Source organism: Ammodytes marinus (assembly GCF_949987685.1).
Source record: "Ammodytes marinus genome assembly, chromosome: 22".
Taxonomy (NCBI): domain Eukaryota; kingdom Metazoa; phylum Chordata; class Actinopteri; order Uranoscopiformes; family Ammodytidae; genus Ammodytes; species Ammodytes marinus.
This window is the reverse complement of record NC_137226.1, coordinates 10,485,851-10,500,522: the sequence shown is the minus strand read 5'-3', so window position 1 is coordinate 10,500,522 and position 14,672 is coordinate 10,485,851. Positions and strand designations below refer to the sequence as shown.

At 40.8% G+C, this 14,672-nt stretch overlaps 1 protein-coding gene across 2 annotated transcripts in view; it reads right to left on the bottom strand.

Moving 5' to 3' along the window:
• The window catches only part of LOC307268506 (ELKS/Rab6-interacting/CAST family member 1-like), a 125,965-nt gene that overhangs the window by 35,774 nt on the left and 75,519 nt on the right, over positions 1 to 14,672 (bottom strand). For both annotated transcript variants that reach the window (XM_080051165.1, XM_080051166.1), the window contains exon 19: positions 11,949 to 12,096. In XM_080051165.1, coding sequence (XP_079907291.1) covers positions 11,949 to 12,096 — 148 coding nt within the window. The remainder of the gene's footprint in view (positions 1 to 11,948; positions 12,097 to 14,672) is intronic.

Here is a 14,672-nt window from a genome sequence, read left to right as displayed (position 1 = left end):
CTTGAAGAGGAGTTTTTGTAAATTCTGTATATTTAAATATATTGACAATATTAGTTTAGTTAAATCACTATTTCTTATTACCGATGCCAAGGTAAGGGGTTGTTTGCGTGGCGACACTGTCGGCCCAGATGTGAGGGCAGGTGTCACTGTCGGCCCAGATGTGAGGGCAGGTGTCACTGTGGGCCCAGATGTGAGGGCAGGTGTCACTGTGGGCCCAGATGTCACAGCAAGTCCCTGTGACGTGGCAGAAGGGGACACTGGGATCGAGCTGGAGGGCTACAGGAGGTTCACAGAAGAAAGAAAAAAAAGATGTCAGAATAATAATGAATACAATAAAAGCAAACATTTTGTATATTTTTTCTTGTACCTTCTTTACATGGAACCCACAGTTACATAACTGCTGACCTCCGAAGAGAGACATTTGTCCCCTTCTTTGAAGTGGACATTTCTCAATCTGTAATATTGTTTGACAGTAAACCATTACAATGTGACATATGTATGACTTAATTTATTTTAATGATCGATGTTCACATATCACTTTGTTCAAGTTTACCTTCAGAAACAGCTCATGCCACTTTTTCTGGCGGGCAGCCGGCCTGTTTCCAGCGTCTGGGGGCCAAACCCCAAGGGCGGCAAACCTCCGCAGACGCATCATCCACTCATCAGGCTCCATCGCTCTGTGCTTTTTTAGCTTTGAAGCCATCTACCATAAATATGGAAGTGTCATTTATAACAAACCAACAAACGTTTAACCACTAAATATCATTACACCTGAATATACAGCCTCCAGTGAGTGCAATGTTACTTGTACAGTGAAATACAGTGGTGTCTAAATCAGCTAACTCTAACTAAATATCTAAATAAAATGAATTATTATTATTATTAACTATACTAGAGAAAAATCTCGCCAGGGCAAAGAAAATGCTCGAACGTTATATTGTCATTGAAGTCTAGTATTTATTAAGCAGAATAAAATGCCACAGTAACGTAACGGTATGATTATTTTAGCATGATATTGAGACAGTTCTTTTTTTCCTCTCAAAAAGAGGACAATGATTTAACGGTTTAGTGATGTTAGGTAGACTATAGCTTAATAATTACGAGAGTAGGTCTGCCTTCGTTTTGCCAATCAATAGCAGAACTTAAGCAGACCTACTATCGTAATGATTAAGCTTTTTTCATTTAAGAAAGCCAGATATCTCGATAAATTATGAATTAAATAGTCATTGTCACTTCTTTTTACTGCGTGAACGGGCGCTTAAAAGAGGATAATGACTATGCATAGCGCGCACTATTGTGGCGGTATATCACACTGTTAAGGCAATCTGTATCCACCAGTAGTAGCCTTAGCGTAAATAACATGTAGTAGGCTACCTGTATGAACAGACATTCACCTTAAAGTGAGGAAGAAAAGCCCTTATCAGGCTACCGCTACCTACATTATAAATTCAATCGGCTAAGAAGTAACGGTCACTTTATTTTTACACCGTGAACGGGCGTTTGAAAAGAGGATTAGATGCGCCGCAGCACTGTATCGGTATGCCCCATAGATAGTATAGCGTTTGACCCAGCGACATGTATAACACTGTAACACAACGGCAATGTATTAGTATTCAACTAAAAATAACCTAGCGTAAATAACCTGTTTTAACCATATACTAGCTATGGTTTTTAACTGATCATCAGGCGGAAAAAAGTCAAACTCCAAAAGTACATTTTTAAACAAGGCCTAACGTAAACCACGATTTCTTCATTTATCCGTCATGTAACATAGTTTTAACAACTTAGCCAGTTTAAAATAAACACAATGATAACGGCGACTTTACCTTAGCGGAGTCCTGTCATCAGCTTTGAATGTCCCGGGGGCCGGTGAGAGACGTTATATGGCAGTGACAGAGCGTAAGCGGCAGGCAGATGCGGCCCCGCTATTGGTCGGGAGAAGTCACGAGGGGAACTGAATCGAGGACATGGGGCACGGCGATTGGTTGAAGATCGTGAAAAAAATAAAAACGCATCTAGGAGATAGCGAGACGTGATTGGTCCGCCATCTAGGAGATAGCGAGACGTGATTGGTCCGCCATCTAGGAGATGGCGAGACGTGATTGGTCCACCATCTCCAGTCCATCTCCCCCCCGGCACCGCTAGCCGGGCATGCTACGATAAAAAAAGGGGGGCGATTTCTTCGGCTCTGTGAAGGGGTCAGGGGTCGGATTTCAGTTTCCACTTTCCCCATTCCCCAACAGCCTACGACAACCACAAATATCTTGGTTCTATTTGACCGTGTACATTGCAAATGTACAATGACAAGTCACTGAAGCCCCTCTGCATCCATCAATCACATGTCCAAAACAGTGATTTGTTCCAAAGCATTGACACCAGTGCACTTTAAACACTTTGAAAGGTGAGAGGTTTGATTTCTGTGTCGACTCCCCTCACACCAGACAACAAAGGTTTAGAGATGAAAAAAAAATCTTATCCCGCATTAACAGTTTTATTCTTCTATTGAACTTTTGAATGTCCTCTGTTCACTGCTGATAGAGGTTGAAAGCACTTCACCTTATAATAACGACATAACTAGAGGCTTTCTGAGACAGTGGACACTATGAACTAACAAGTTCAAGTCACTTTAGTATTTCTGTGCCCCTCAATCACATGTCCAACACAACAGTTTGATCCACAGGTAAGTGATAGTGGTAGAGGAAAGTGCAGCCCAAAACACCACCGCCCAACGTGGGGCTCGAACCCACGACCCTGAGATTAAGAGTCTCATGCTCTACCGACTGAGCTAGCCGGGCATGCCCATTAAGAAATAGAGGTCCAAATTTGTCGCACCATTGACACCAGTGACCTGAGAACACTCAGAAGGGCGAGGGGTTGGATTTCTGTCTTCACCCACACCACACAACAAAAGTCCAGAGAGATAAGGAAATCTATAGTGTCTTATCACACATTGACAGCTAAGTGCCCTTTTCTATTGAACTTTGGAATGTTCTCTGTGAATGAAGCTCTCTATAACAAACACAGAAGTACTGGGTTTATGAGACAGTGGACACTGTAAATTGACAAAGCCAAGGAACTGAAGTTTGCCTACATCCTTCAATCACACATTGATTAATTCCATAGGCAGAGTACTTACCGCAGTAAGCGGACAAAGTGAACAGCCCAAAACACCACCGCCCAACGTGCGGCTCAAAACCCACGACCCTGAGATTAAGAGTCCAATTTCGTGCCGTAAATGCAATGAGAACACTCAGTAGAAGTTTAATGTCTGGGTCGACTCCCCTCTAAAAAACAACACAAGTGTAGAGTTAAGCAAGCTCACACATTAACAGCTAAAACAATTCCTTTATTTGTAACACCCATAGACCAACACTTCTACTAACAAGCTTTCTATTACAATGTACTCTAAAGGTTACGTTCAAGGAGCGAATTAATCACAGCGGGTTAATAAGTTGCAAAAAGGAAATATTTCATTCCCACAAAACAAGAATATAAAGCATTAACAGTTCTTGTACTGAATATACAGTATATATAAAAAAAATAAGATTGTCACTTCACAGCAGCGGTCTGCTGTTCCACTAATGACACTTACGTTCTGCGATTGAAGATGATGAAGAACGCCAGACACCTCTTCCTAAAAACCAGCATAGGTTAAAAACCTGGTTCGCCAGTAAATGTTGCCTAGACCAAGTTGTAGAGCAACAACTACAACAAAAAAACCTGTGCATAATAGCTAGGGATAAAATCAATAAAAGGAGCAGTAAGTGATATGGTCCTTTAAGCTAACTTCCTGTCAGTGACTTCAGTTAGCAGTCCCCTCCCTACGTCACCAGCACATGAACACACAGCCATTTTCATCAGATAGTACCTCGATGGAGAGCCGCGACTCATTGCTCACGGGCACAGAGACCTGCATCTTTGTAGTGCTCTGTCTCCTGATTGGATAAAACAAGCGGAAAACTCAATTTTAACTGGAAATGACTGCAAAGCTGAATGCCTGGGAGACCTGTGTTATCAACTGTGCATGCATACTGTTCAAATAATTACTGTATGAATATAGAGTGATTTAACACATGTTAACAAAAAAATATCACTTACTTCCCTTGTACTGTATGTTTATCTTATCTCTGTGTAATTACAATGTTGAATACATTCTGACAGGGTAAATTAATGTAACTCAGTAACATTTATCACTGTATATTAAAATCTGTATTAATATACTCAACTTATTATCTTATTTCTAATTCACATTACTCCCCATTGGCAAATTATTATATTCAGCTAAGTATTGCAAGATGGCAACACAACTATCCACCTACAGGGACTACAGGTGAAAATTAGCCTGCATGGCTAAATCTGGCACATTTACATGTTGAACTTTGGTGCTCATGTTTATCAATGTGCGCTGTCCCTTCTAAATAAAGAAATCTGAAATCTGAACTGCATATACAGAATAAAAACTATTTGAAAACCCATCTACTATTAACATAAACTGTGGGAATTATAACTACATAGGCCTACAGCACAACATAGAAAACCTCAGGTTTGACCTCAGCATGGCTCGGCAACGAGGTGGGAAAAAAACATGGCGTCCCATAATGACGCAGCTGAAATAATTACTCAAACAGACTACAATCATAAAAGAACACTCGGCTCAACATTACAAAACGTCAAGTGTCTGTTATTTGACTCCGATTAGTTTTATGGTACTTCTAAACAGTTTCGGTTTCACCTTAAACATCGATTAAATAAATGATTACCCCCACAGTTTAAGCAGCTAGCAATGTCAACCTAGGCTAAGGCTAACTAGCATGCTAATTCAGTACAATGACTCACCAGTTTCACGGGGCTTCAAACTAAAAAAGAAAACAATTCTCCTGGACAAACCATCTTCCACGACTCGACAGTCGGTGCCAACAAATCATATGAACACAGGCTGACTGTAATTAAATTAAAATAATTCAGCGATCTTTTCACTTGTGCTCTGTATGCTCATTTCACCTTGGTCCATTCACCTTGAATTGATACACTAAACTTTGACCTAGAGTTTCACTCCCGTGAACACATTGCGCAGAAGGCGCCCTCTAGTGGTAATTTAGTACAATTGCTGTTATTTTTATACAACCACACAGCAACAATCACTCAATGTGAAATTAAACAATAAAGGATAAAGGGTAAACAAATTAAATAAAGTTATTATTACCCACTGCTCACTTTATGTGTGTTACATATTGAACTATTGTGTAAAGAGTTCTCATGCTCATAACTGCATGCAATGATGCAATTTACAAATACAGAAGTCCTGGGATTATGCGATGGTGGACAGTGTATTGGCCAGGGCTGTACGCTTATTTTTTTAGGTGGTAGCACTGGTGCTAGCAAGCAAAAAAATTCAGTAGCACAAAAATAAATTTGGTAGCACACAAAGTAGGCTATGATTGAAAACTTGCATAACCTTAACCCTTGCATTTTGCTCTAATTACCTTTGAGCATGTCATCCTGGTCTCATTTGAGATTCACAATTAATATGATATCCTAGTGTGTGCAGTAATAATTGTAGAAAAATGAATAGGGGTGCACTGATTTAGAAAAAAGAATCTAACCTGCCAATTGCAATTTTTTGCTGATTCAGTATTATTATTATAATGTCCTTCTGTTAATTAAAACCAAACTTTAAAACATTAAACATAGCCTATTAAATAAATAAGTATACACATTGGTACAATTTAGGATAAATTAAATAGGTTGTTGTGAATGTGTTGGGAGTAGCTTTTCAGTGGCTTATTTAAAACTTTGTTTAACTAGGCTACTGTTGACTGTTCTCTGCAGCTGAAGGAGTTGACTTTCAAGCTAGAAAAAACTTCCTGTTCTTACCGGCTTCAAAATAAAAGTCAACTCACGTTTGGCTAGTAACAGGCTTTTAATGTGAAGGCGCACAGGAAATGTTCTGTTTGTACACGCGCTAACTTAACTGCGGTAATGTGCCGTCTCCTTCCGGCAATTGCCGTTGAAGCCTATATGGTCTAGATGCAGCCGTGAAGTTTTTATACCTAGAATCGTTGCACGAGCACAGATCCCGAGCACACATCTTTCACCAGCCAAAGTGGAGGGTGGACTTAATAACTTACTTGCCTAAGACTCATTTACCCGCAGTGTTAATGTAGAGCCCTCTAAGCAGTGTTGTGCATCTCTCCTCTGTGTTTCAAAGACAGCCTCTCCTCATTATCAACCTGTCGCACGAGTGCGATAGGATTCGTATTCATCATCGCACGTGATCAATTTCAGTAGCAAATGCGATCAAAACTGTCGCACTGTACAGCCCTGGTATTGGCAAATCCAACATAGGTTTACTTTCACATATCAGTGACAAAGTGATTCCATCCTACCAGGTAAATTACCAAGCCGCAATACCTTGACAATAGAATACTCAATAGATGAGGGGTTGGTTTAATTTCTATGATTAAGTCTCTCTTTCCTGTGTACCATTATTTTGTCCCTCTTTCTCTGTATGTCTTTGATGATCTGAGCTTTTAAACATAGACTTCCTTTCCACTATAAACACTTTTCCCCTCTGTCGCTCCCTCTTGACTTATAAGCTCCTTAACACGTCTCTTTCCCTTTCCCTCCATGTCCTCATTTCCATTTCTTTCCCTTCCCTGTCCTCTCATTGTTTATTTTTCATTTTTTAGCTATGTTCTAGTCTGTCGACTTTGTTCTTTTTGCCATGTCCATTTTTTGTAGATTTTAACAATGCCCTTGATATCCAAAACACATGCAATAAAGGTTTGCAATCAGAACTGAAACCATTTACACAAATATCTTTCTCCATGTGGTCTATGTATTTAATATTACCAAGGCTTAATTATACAAGGTTTTGAACTGGGGAAATTCACCAGGAAAAACACTTAATTCGAATCTAATCTACCAATCTTTTTAGCCCCCTTCAGGGTGAAATACATCAAAGTAAAATGTTGGTGTACTTTAACTGTGTTTAACTGTAAAGGAACAAAGAGCTGGATGGAGGAAGCTGTCCTTACTTATTAGCTGTGTGTCGTCGTCCACTTTTATTTGATCTCCGATGGAGTATAAACAGCAGACTAGAATATTTAGCTAAAGAAAAGACAAATTATCACTGTCTTCCTCCGTCTCTTTTCTCTATGCATATTTTTGTACTGTTAAACCCCCAAACCCCAAAAACCATGAACCGTGGGGGAAAATAATGGAAAAAGTAAAAGGAGGAATAGGTGTATAATGTGGAAAGTGGCATAATGAGAGAGAGCAGGGGTGAGTAAAGGTGAGGTCAAAAGAAAGAAGGGAGAAGAGAACAAAGAAGTCGGAAAGGAGGAAATGACTCTCTAATTTTCGTCGCTCGCCTTTCTTAACATCTCCCGCTTTTCTCTAATTGTCAGGAATGCTGACCTTAGCTCACTTGTTTCTATGCCAACTCGCTCTTTCTCACTTAATCTAATCATCACACCATTATTCTACTCCTCCTCCTCTCTCATTGTTCCCTTATTTTTCTTAATCTTCTCCTGTCTATCTATCTTTCCTGCGGCTCTGCTGTAACCCGCTGACAACGGACAGAATGAGAGACAAATGAACACGGAATGATGTGAAATTAGAGGTGGGGGGACTGCTGAGTCATGCTTAGAAGAAAATAATTTCATCGTGATAAGGCTCTGGGGAATATTAGATTAGATTGTTGTTTCGTCTTTCCCTCCAGCAGCGGTGAAAGGAGACCCTTTGTTGATATCCGTGCGATTATCAATAATGAAAAGTTGCTGAGTCACGGTTGGACAAGAACTATTTAATCATCATTTTATAAAAATTTGATTAGTTCCCCCCCCCCCACGTCTCTCTGTCAAGAAGTAAAAGTTGATAAGTGGAAAATGACAAATGACAATGCAAAGAACTGCAGAGAATTATTTCATTCGGTTATGTCTCCACGGAGTAATACATTAGATTAGACCCACATTTGTTTTTGTCAGGAGGAGATAATAATCAAACACAAATAATGACACACAGTTAAGTGTGTCAATGGGGATACAAACTAAGAAATACAGGACTCTTAAAGAAACATTACAAAAATGGTGGCATTTAGGACGTGGTCAAACTTTCACACACACATATACATATAATCTGTAACTAACTGGTTCATTGATGATTACTATATCATTTTAATTGAGACCAGATATATCCCTTCACTACTGCAGTGACTTTTAAATTACAGCCACCATCACATATATATTTCTTCACAGGATTAAACGTTTCAGAGGTGCTTTCTCAGCCACAAAGTCTGGTAATGTCAATGTGACCCTTTTTTAACATTATTTTTGCAATATCGTTTAAGACAGTTGTGGGCTAGGTGAAAAATAACACCTACCCTGAGCTATATCCAAAGCCACTGATATGAAGAGCCAAGAGTCTTAAAAATGCCCATATTAGAGCCAAGCTTTAGCCACACAGTTGCTGAACAATTGCCAAGGCCACGGCCACACATACACCACCTGTAAATGTTAACCACATGTGTTTCTCGCAGGGGGCAGACGGTGGTTTATTCCTCACCTTCCCCTTTCTCATGTTCCATTTCATAAAATATTACAATCACTCCCTCTGGCATTGGCCCTCACACACTCTACACTACAACTTATCTCTCTCTCTCTCTCTCTCTCTCTCTCTTTTTGTCATGGTTTTAGTCTCTAAAAGTGAAGAGGAAAGAAAGAAGAGTGAAGAGAGCTGAGGTCACCTTGATATACAGCCTCCTGTCCTGCCTACACTGCAGCTGGGGCTCAAAGGGCAAAACACAGGAAACACCTTCAGGGACACACGCATATATCCTTTAAAACGCTCTCAGGTGTGTTTCTATGTATGTAGTGTAAGTACTACATGTACAGCAAACAGGTTCTTCTTTCTCTTATCTTTTAATTTATCAGTCTCTATGCCACAATAATTAGTTCACAGTATATTTTACATTAATACAGTACCATACTGATACACGGAAACCTTGTCTTTCCATGATGTCCAATTTTCTCTAGAGCTAATTATATGGTCAGTCAGGTACTTACCTGGTATTTGGCAGAAGTTTGCAAATGTTTGCGAATGTAATAGGTATTTGGTATAAAAAGTAGGGCTGTCAAGCGATTAAAAAAATGTATCTAATTAATTACAGGCTCTGTGATTAATTAATCTAAATTAATCGCATACTTAAATATGACACTTTTGTGCCTGTTTATAAACAGTTGTTTCTCTCTCTCTCTCTCTCTCTCTCTCTCTCTCTCTCTCTCTCTTTCTCACCGTCTCTCTCAGCTCTATCTCCTCTCCTTAGCCAGGTTTCTAGGCTACATGGAATAAAATTAGGAACTCGGGGCAAATTTTCTAGTCAAAACCACAAAAAAACCAGCAGGCTAAATGAAGACTGTCTATCTCCAAAACAGACAGCGCTGCACTGCCACAACTGCGCATAGCGCCGACTCATTCGCCATAGTACTACTCAAAGCCAAAAATATTGAGACACACACACACACACACACACACACACACACACACACACACACACACACACACACACACACACACACACACACACACACACACACACACACACACACACACAGCTAGCAAACAAAAGTGAGACACGGAGGAAGATTGAGAGATAGCCTACTTGAGTTTTGAACCTACATTGTTGGCGCCCACTAAATGAATAATTCACAGACACTGCGGAGAATGTAATAAGCTGTCTTCTTACCTTTTTGCCCGAAACATCCCATAACACATCCATAGAGACCTTGGCCCCTTTCCCCTGCTTCTTTCCAAGCCGCGCTCTCGTCTCACCCCTTGTGCACCGGTTCAAAGGGCAATATAGAAGTGCGATTAATCTGCGTTAATTTGTTTAATCGCGTTAATTTTTCTGTGTTTAATTAATCAAAATTAACGCGTTAATTTGACAGACCTAATAAAAAGTAATTCTACATGGCAGTGTACTCTAGTTTAGCCCTGCCACAAAGGCTACGTTGATGTTTTGAACCCAAATTCATACCAGACTGAGTTTGCAGCACACCACATCATTCATCCTTACTTATAATTTCATACTCTGTCTCTCTCCATCTGTCAGGCAGGTTATCAGAGGCAAGTGTGTCACTCTGAAGGAGGGAGCTAAAAATACTACACTAGTGAGGTGAGACTGGGGTACACACACACACATACACACACACTGAAACACAGAAATACTGAGGAAGTTTCGGCTGTGATCCTTCTTTGAGTGACTGAAAATTATGAGACCGCAGAGAGAAAGAGAGAGAGACCTAGAGGAGAGCAAAACTGCTCACACCTTTCACTCGTGCACACAGACAGTGGAGTCTCTGTGTTGTCAGTAACCACCTTCCAGACTCTGAGGTGTCATAAATGACTTCAAATAAGATGGGGAGAGAAGGAGGGACAAGGGAGGAAGAGAGAGGGAGAGTGATGCGTGTTATAATGACTCCATTTGACACAGCCTCTCTCAAACACCCCTTGCTTTTTCTCCCTTACACCACTTTGAACAATGTTTGACACACACATGCACATGATTTATTTTTCTTAAACGTGAAACAGCCATCATATTTGATCCTTTTGAGCTTACTATATCCATTAAGGGGCTTTTTGATATTCAATTACTATGAATTTTTAGCAACATTTGCTAAAACTCTGAGAATGACAACTGCATTATCATTATTTGAATGGCAGTGTTGTTTCACAGTTTGCGAATCATGGGGACACAGACACAGAAACCTTCTTAAATCTCAGTCTGGTTTTGACACATTAGGTGCCACTTTTGCATCTGCGTGTTTGGTAGTTGGTGTGATGTGTGACGGTGACTGTAAAAATGTATGAAGCCGAGTGGGTGAGTGGTTTAACAGACCATCCCAATAGCTTATTTCAAAGCAGCTATGCTATAGAAGGGGGATAAAAGAGTTTTTGCATAGTGTTACAATTCTACATTGCATATCAGGCAGGCGCCAAGGAGCAGTGCGGAGCTGTGAGGTGATTTGGATGCAGAGGCTAGAGTCAACACTAAAGTTGATCCAGGAAAACCATCTGCTGTTGCACTCTTTGCTCTCCTGAATTAAGTAATAAAATAAACGCCTTGTGGGAGAAACAAGTAAAAAACAAGAAAGAGAGGAGGAGAAATAGATTGATAGATGGACAGAACCTGTGTAGAAACAAGACAGATGGAGAGGAGTAAAGAGGGGAGAACACTGCAGAAGAAATCCAACAAACTCCCAGTAGGCTCATCCACTAAGGGGTTGGTAAATTTACAAGACCCACGAGAACCTTTACCGAGTGTGAGCGTGTGTCAAAGTGTGAGTGTGTGTGTGTGTGTGTGTGTGTGTGTGTTTGTGTGTGTGTGAATAGACCTCTGTGTGGAACCACAGAGGCATTTGGTCATGTTTATAGCCTTGTTTTTGGCCTGGGTGAGTATGTACACATTGGTGTGTGTGTGTGTGTGTGTGTGTGTGTGTGTGTGTGTTTGTGGACATTTGTGTGGTTGAACTCTGCCAAGGTGTATATCCATCAGTGTGACGTGTAAGGCGGCGTGTGTTAAATGTGTGTGTGTCCGTGGGCAGAAAAAGCAAACAAATACAAATTCATATGAAAGCGTTGTCACCGGAGATCCGTAGAGCATTTGAACTCCGTGTGTGTTTGTGTGTGGTGGTGAGTGGTCGAGGGGTGGGTTAATCCTAAATTTACCCTCGGTGGTCGGATGACTGCGGTCACATCTGGACTCAGTTTCTATCTGCCTCTCTTGTTTTCTTTGCTCCCCTCGTCACTGACACCTCACCTGTGCCCTCCTTCACACTTTTTCCTCTATATCTTTACTCCCCCTCTCATTGAAATACCTGGACCACAAACCTGTCCACTACGATGTCAACATATGTGTGTATGTGTCTGTATTTGCACAATAATCCTACCTGCTGTTTGAGCTGATGAACCAGACCATCCTTCTCCCTCTTGAGAGCAGACACTTCGTCTTGGGTTTTCTTCTTCTTGGATGAGGAGAGCTCCAGCAGGGCGATGTTGGCGTCTTTCTCACTTATGGCTGCCAGCAGTGCCTCTTGCCTGTACACACAGAGCAATCACATATTTTGTTGGTGAATACTAGAAAAAAACAAGTTGATTCATTTGATATGAGCACACATTTGATGATGTCGATAACATTATCTGAAGTGTACTCACTGTACCTTTAAGACACAGACATAATGTGGTGTAAAAGACACTAGTGAAAGCTTTTTCTGCTTTTACCCATAATAAAAAGACACATTTTTCTATATATTTCCAACTTCAGTTAATTTGATCTGTATTTTCCAAAGTTTTGAGATAACTGTCCAAGAGTTCAGCCTACACCCCGATACAATGGAGGTGAAAAATGACATGTAACACCTTTTTCTAGAAACCTGCTTAGGTTTTCTGTGGATAATTGAGTGTAACTGGGACAAGATGGTCCTTTTGAATTGTATAACTTTATGAGCACCACTGACAAAATTCCACCTCCCTTGTACTGTGGCGGAGACAGAAGATCTCAGAGATGGATATCTCACAATCTGGACTTGGAAAAACCAAAACTATTTGCACGGCTGGATACTAATTTGGGTGTAATTTAATGTGATGGTGAACCCAAGACACGTCAACAGGGGGAGGGAAGTCCTCTTAATTGGAGCCCCACTTTGTGATTTAAGACGACTAAATTGGTGTGTTTTTGCAAAAAATATGGGGCCTCCTGTTGGTAAAGTATGAAGCCTACCATGCAATCAAGATGTTTCCACTTTCTTCATGATGGGGATGTGTATGGCCTGTTAACTCTCTCTTTCTCTCATGGTTCCCTGGCTTCCAGAAAAATGCTGATGGCTGGGTGTATTTGGTTCCACAGCTACACGCATTAGCGAGTAAACACAATGTATTGAACAACATGAATACACACAGGTATTGTCTCTCACTATATCTTCCCTTGGGCTGACATAAAACATAGCGTTCCATTGTGGTCGGGGAAGCAACAAGCCTCATCCCATCAATCCCAACAGCCACGGATCTGGCTGGGCCGACGGTGAGGACACCCAAGATTTGGAATTCTTGGAACCTCGTCCGTTTCCAGAGATAATCTAAATTACATCGGCTTTCCGACAATCCCACAGGGCTCAACGATTGCCCCCACACACACAACCACACATGCACATAAGCCCACTCAAGAGATACAAACTTTGACATGGAAGAACAAATATAATTCAAAAATATTTTTTTTTATCTTCTACCTTCTTTCAATTTGAAATAAATATGCAATAATAAGTTAGAGCAAACAAGGGCATATTTCCCAGCAGCTCGTCAAATGTGCCCCCCCATCACTGTAACTACAGATAAGCATGTATGAAGACACATACACACACATACGGACACTCACATACAGATACAGTGGTGCAGTAAGGAATGCAGTGATGAGTGTCTAAATGAAGACAGATTACATGTTTGGACTGTTGCAGAGACCCACAGATTCCTCGGTCAACCTCAGCGACCACACTGTCAGTGTACAAGTGTCCCATCATGCAACTGAAATGCAGAGATCCTGTCAGAGAGCAGCGGTTTGAGGGGGTTGTTGAGGCTTGGGTTGGCGGATCAATTCCCTGGACAAGGCTCGTCACTGTCAGTCTACTCAACGCTTATTAGTCTCGCTTGTAGACTTTTTGTGATTTGTTAATATACCAGCAACATTTGGAGATATTTTTTTATATTATATCATTTATGGGGAATCCAAAATGCTCCGCCTTCTTATCACTGCATTGGCCATTAAAATCCTTTTTGGACTTCTTTATGCTATCGGAAAACTTCCTTTCTTTCAAATTCTGAGACACTGGAACACAGTCAGTCTTTCCCTTTCTTTTTGATATGAACAATGGTATACACACAGACTGACTAACAGAGAGAGAGAGAGAGAGAGAGAGAGAGAGAGAGAGAGAGAGAGAGAGAGAGAGAGAGAGAGAGAGAGAGAGAGAGAGAGAGAGAGAGAGAGAGGCAGGCTAATGGAACATTAGTCTTATAAAAGCTAACAGTGCGTCTAGTTTTATACCATATCTGAGAGTTACCTGCCAGCACATGGCACTTATAAACCCCGGTGATAAAATGATATTTATTCCAGATGCACTCGTCTCATTCTGGGCCTCTCAACGGTTCTCCCTTCATCTCTGTCAAACACACACACTTTTAAACACTCTCTGCTTGGCAATCTCAGCTTGCGGAGCTAAACACACGCTTATGACAAGTGCCGGTTGTGGCTACTGCCGTTGCTATGTGATCATTAAAAATGATTTCAAGTGCAGCTCTCTTTTGCCAAATCGTTAGATAATTCTACTGTCAATGGGCACTTGAAAACATAGTATGCCCTCAGCTCTGCTGGCAACATGTCCTTACTAGTGAAATTAACATAGACAGCATGTGAGGTCGAGAGATTCCCAGTAAACATTCAGTCATGGTACATCTGTAACCCTCCTTTCCAGTCTTTCCTTCTACAGCAACATAGAGGAGCACCGGAGGACAAAGGAAAACCTAATAACTTTTAGCCAAAATGAAAGAGGTTACCTCTTGTTTTGGCAACATATTTTGTCTGCTGTTGACATTTATTTATTTTATTTACTTATCTATCTGTGTGT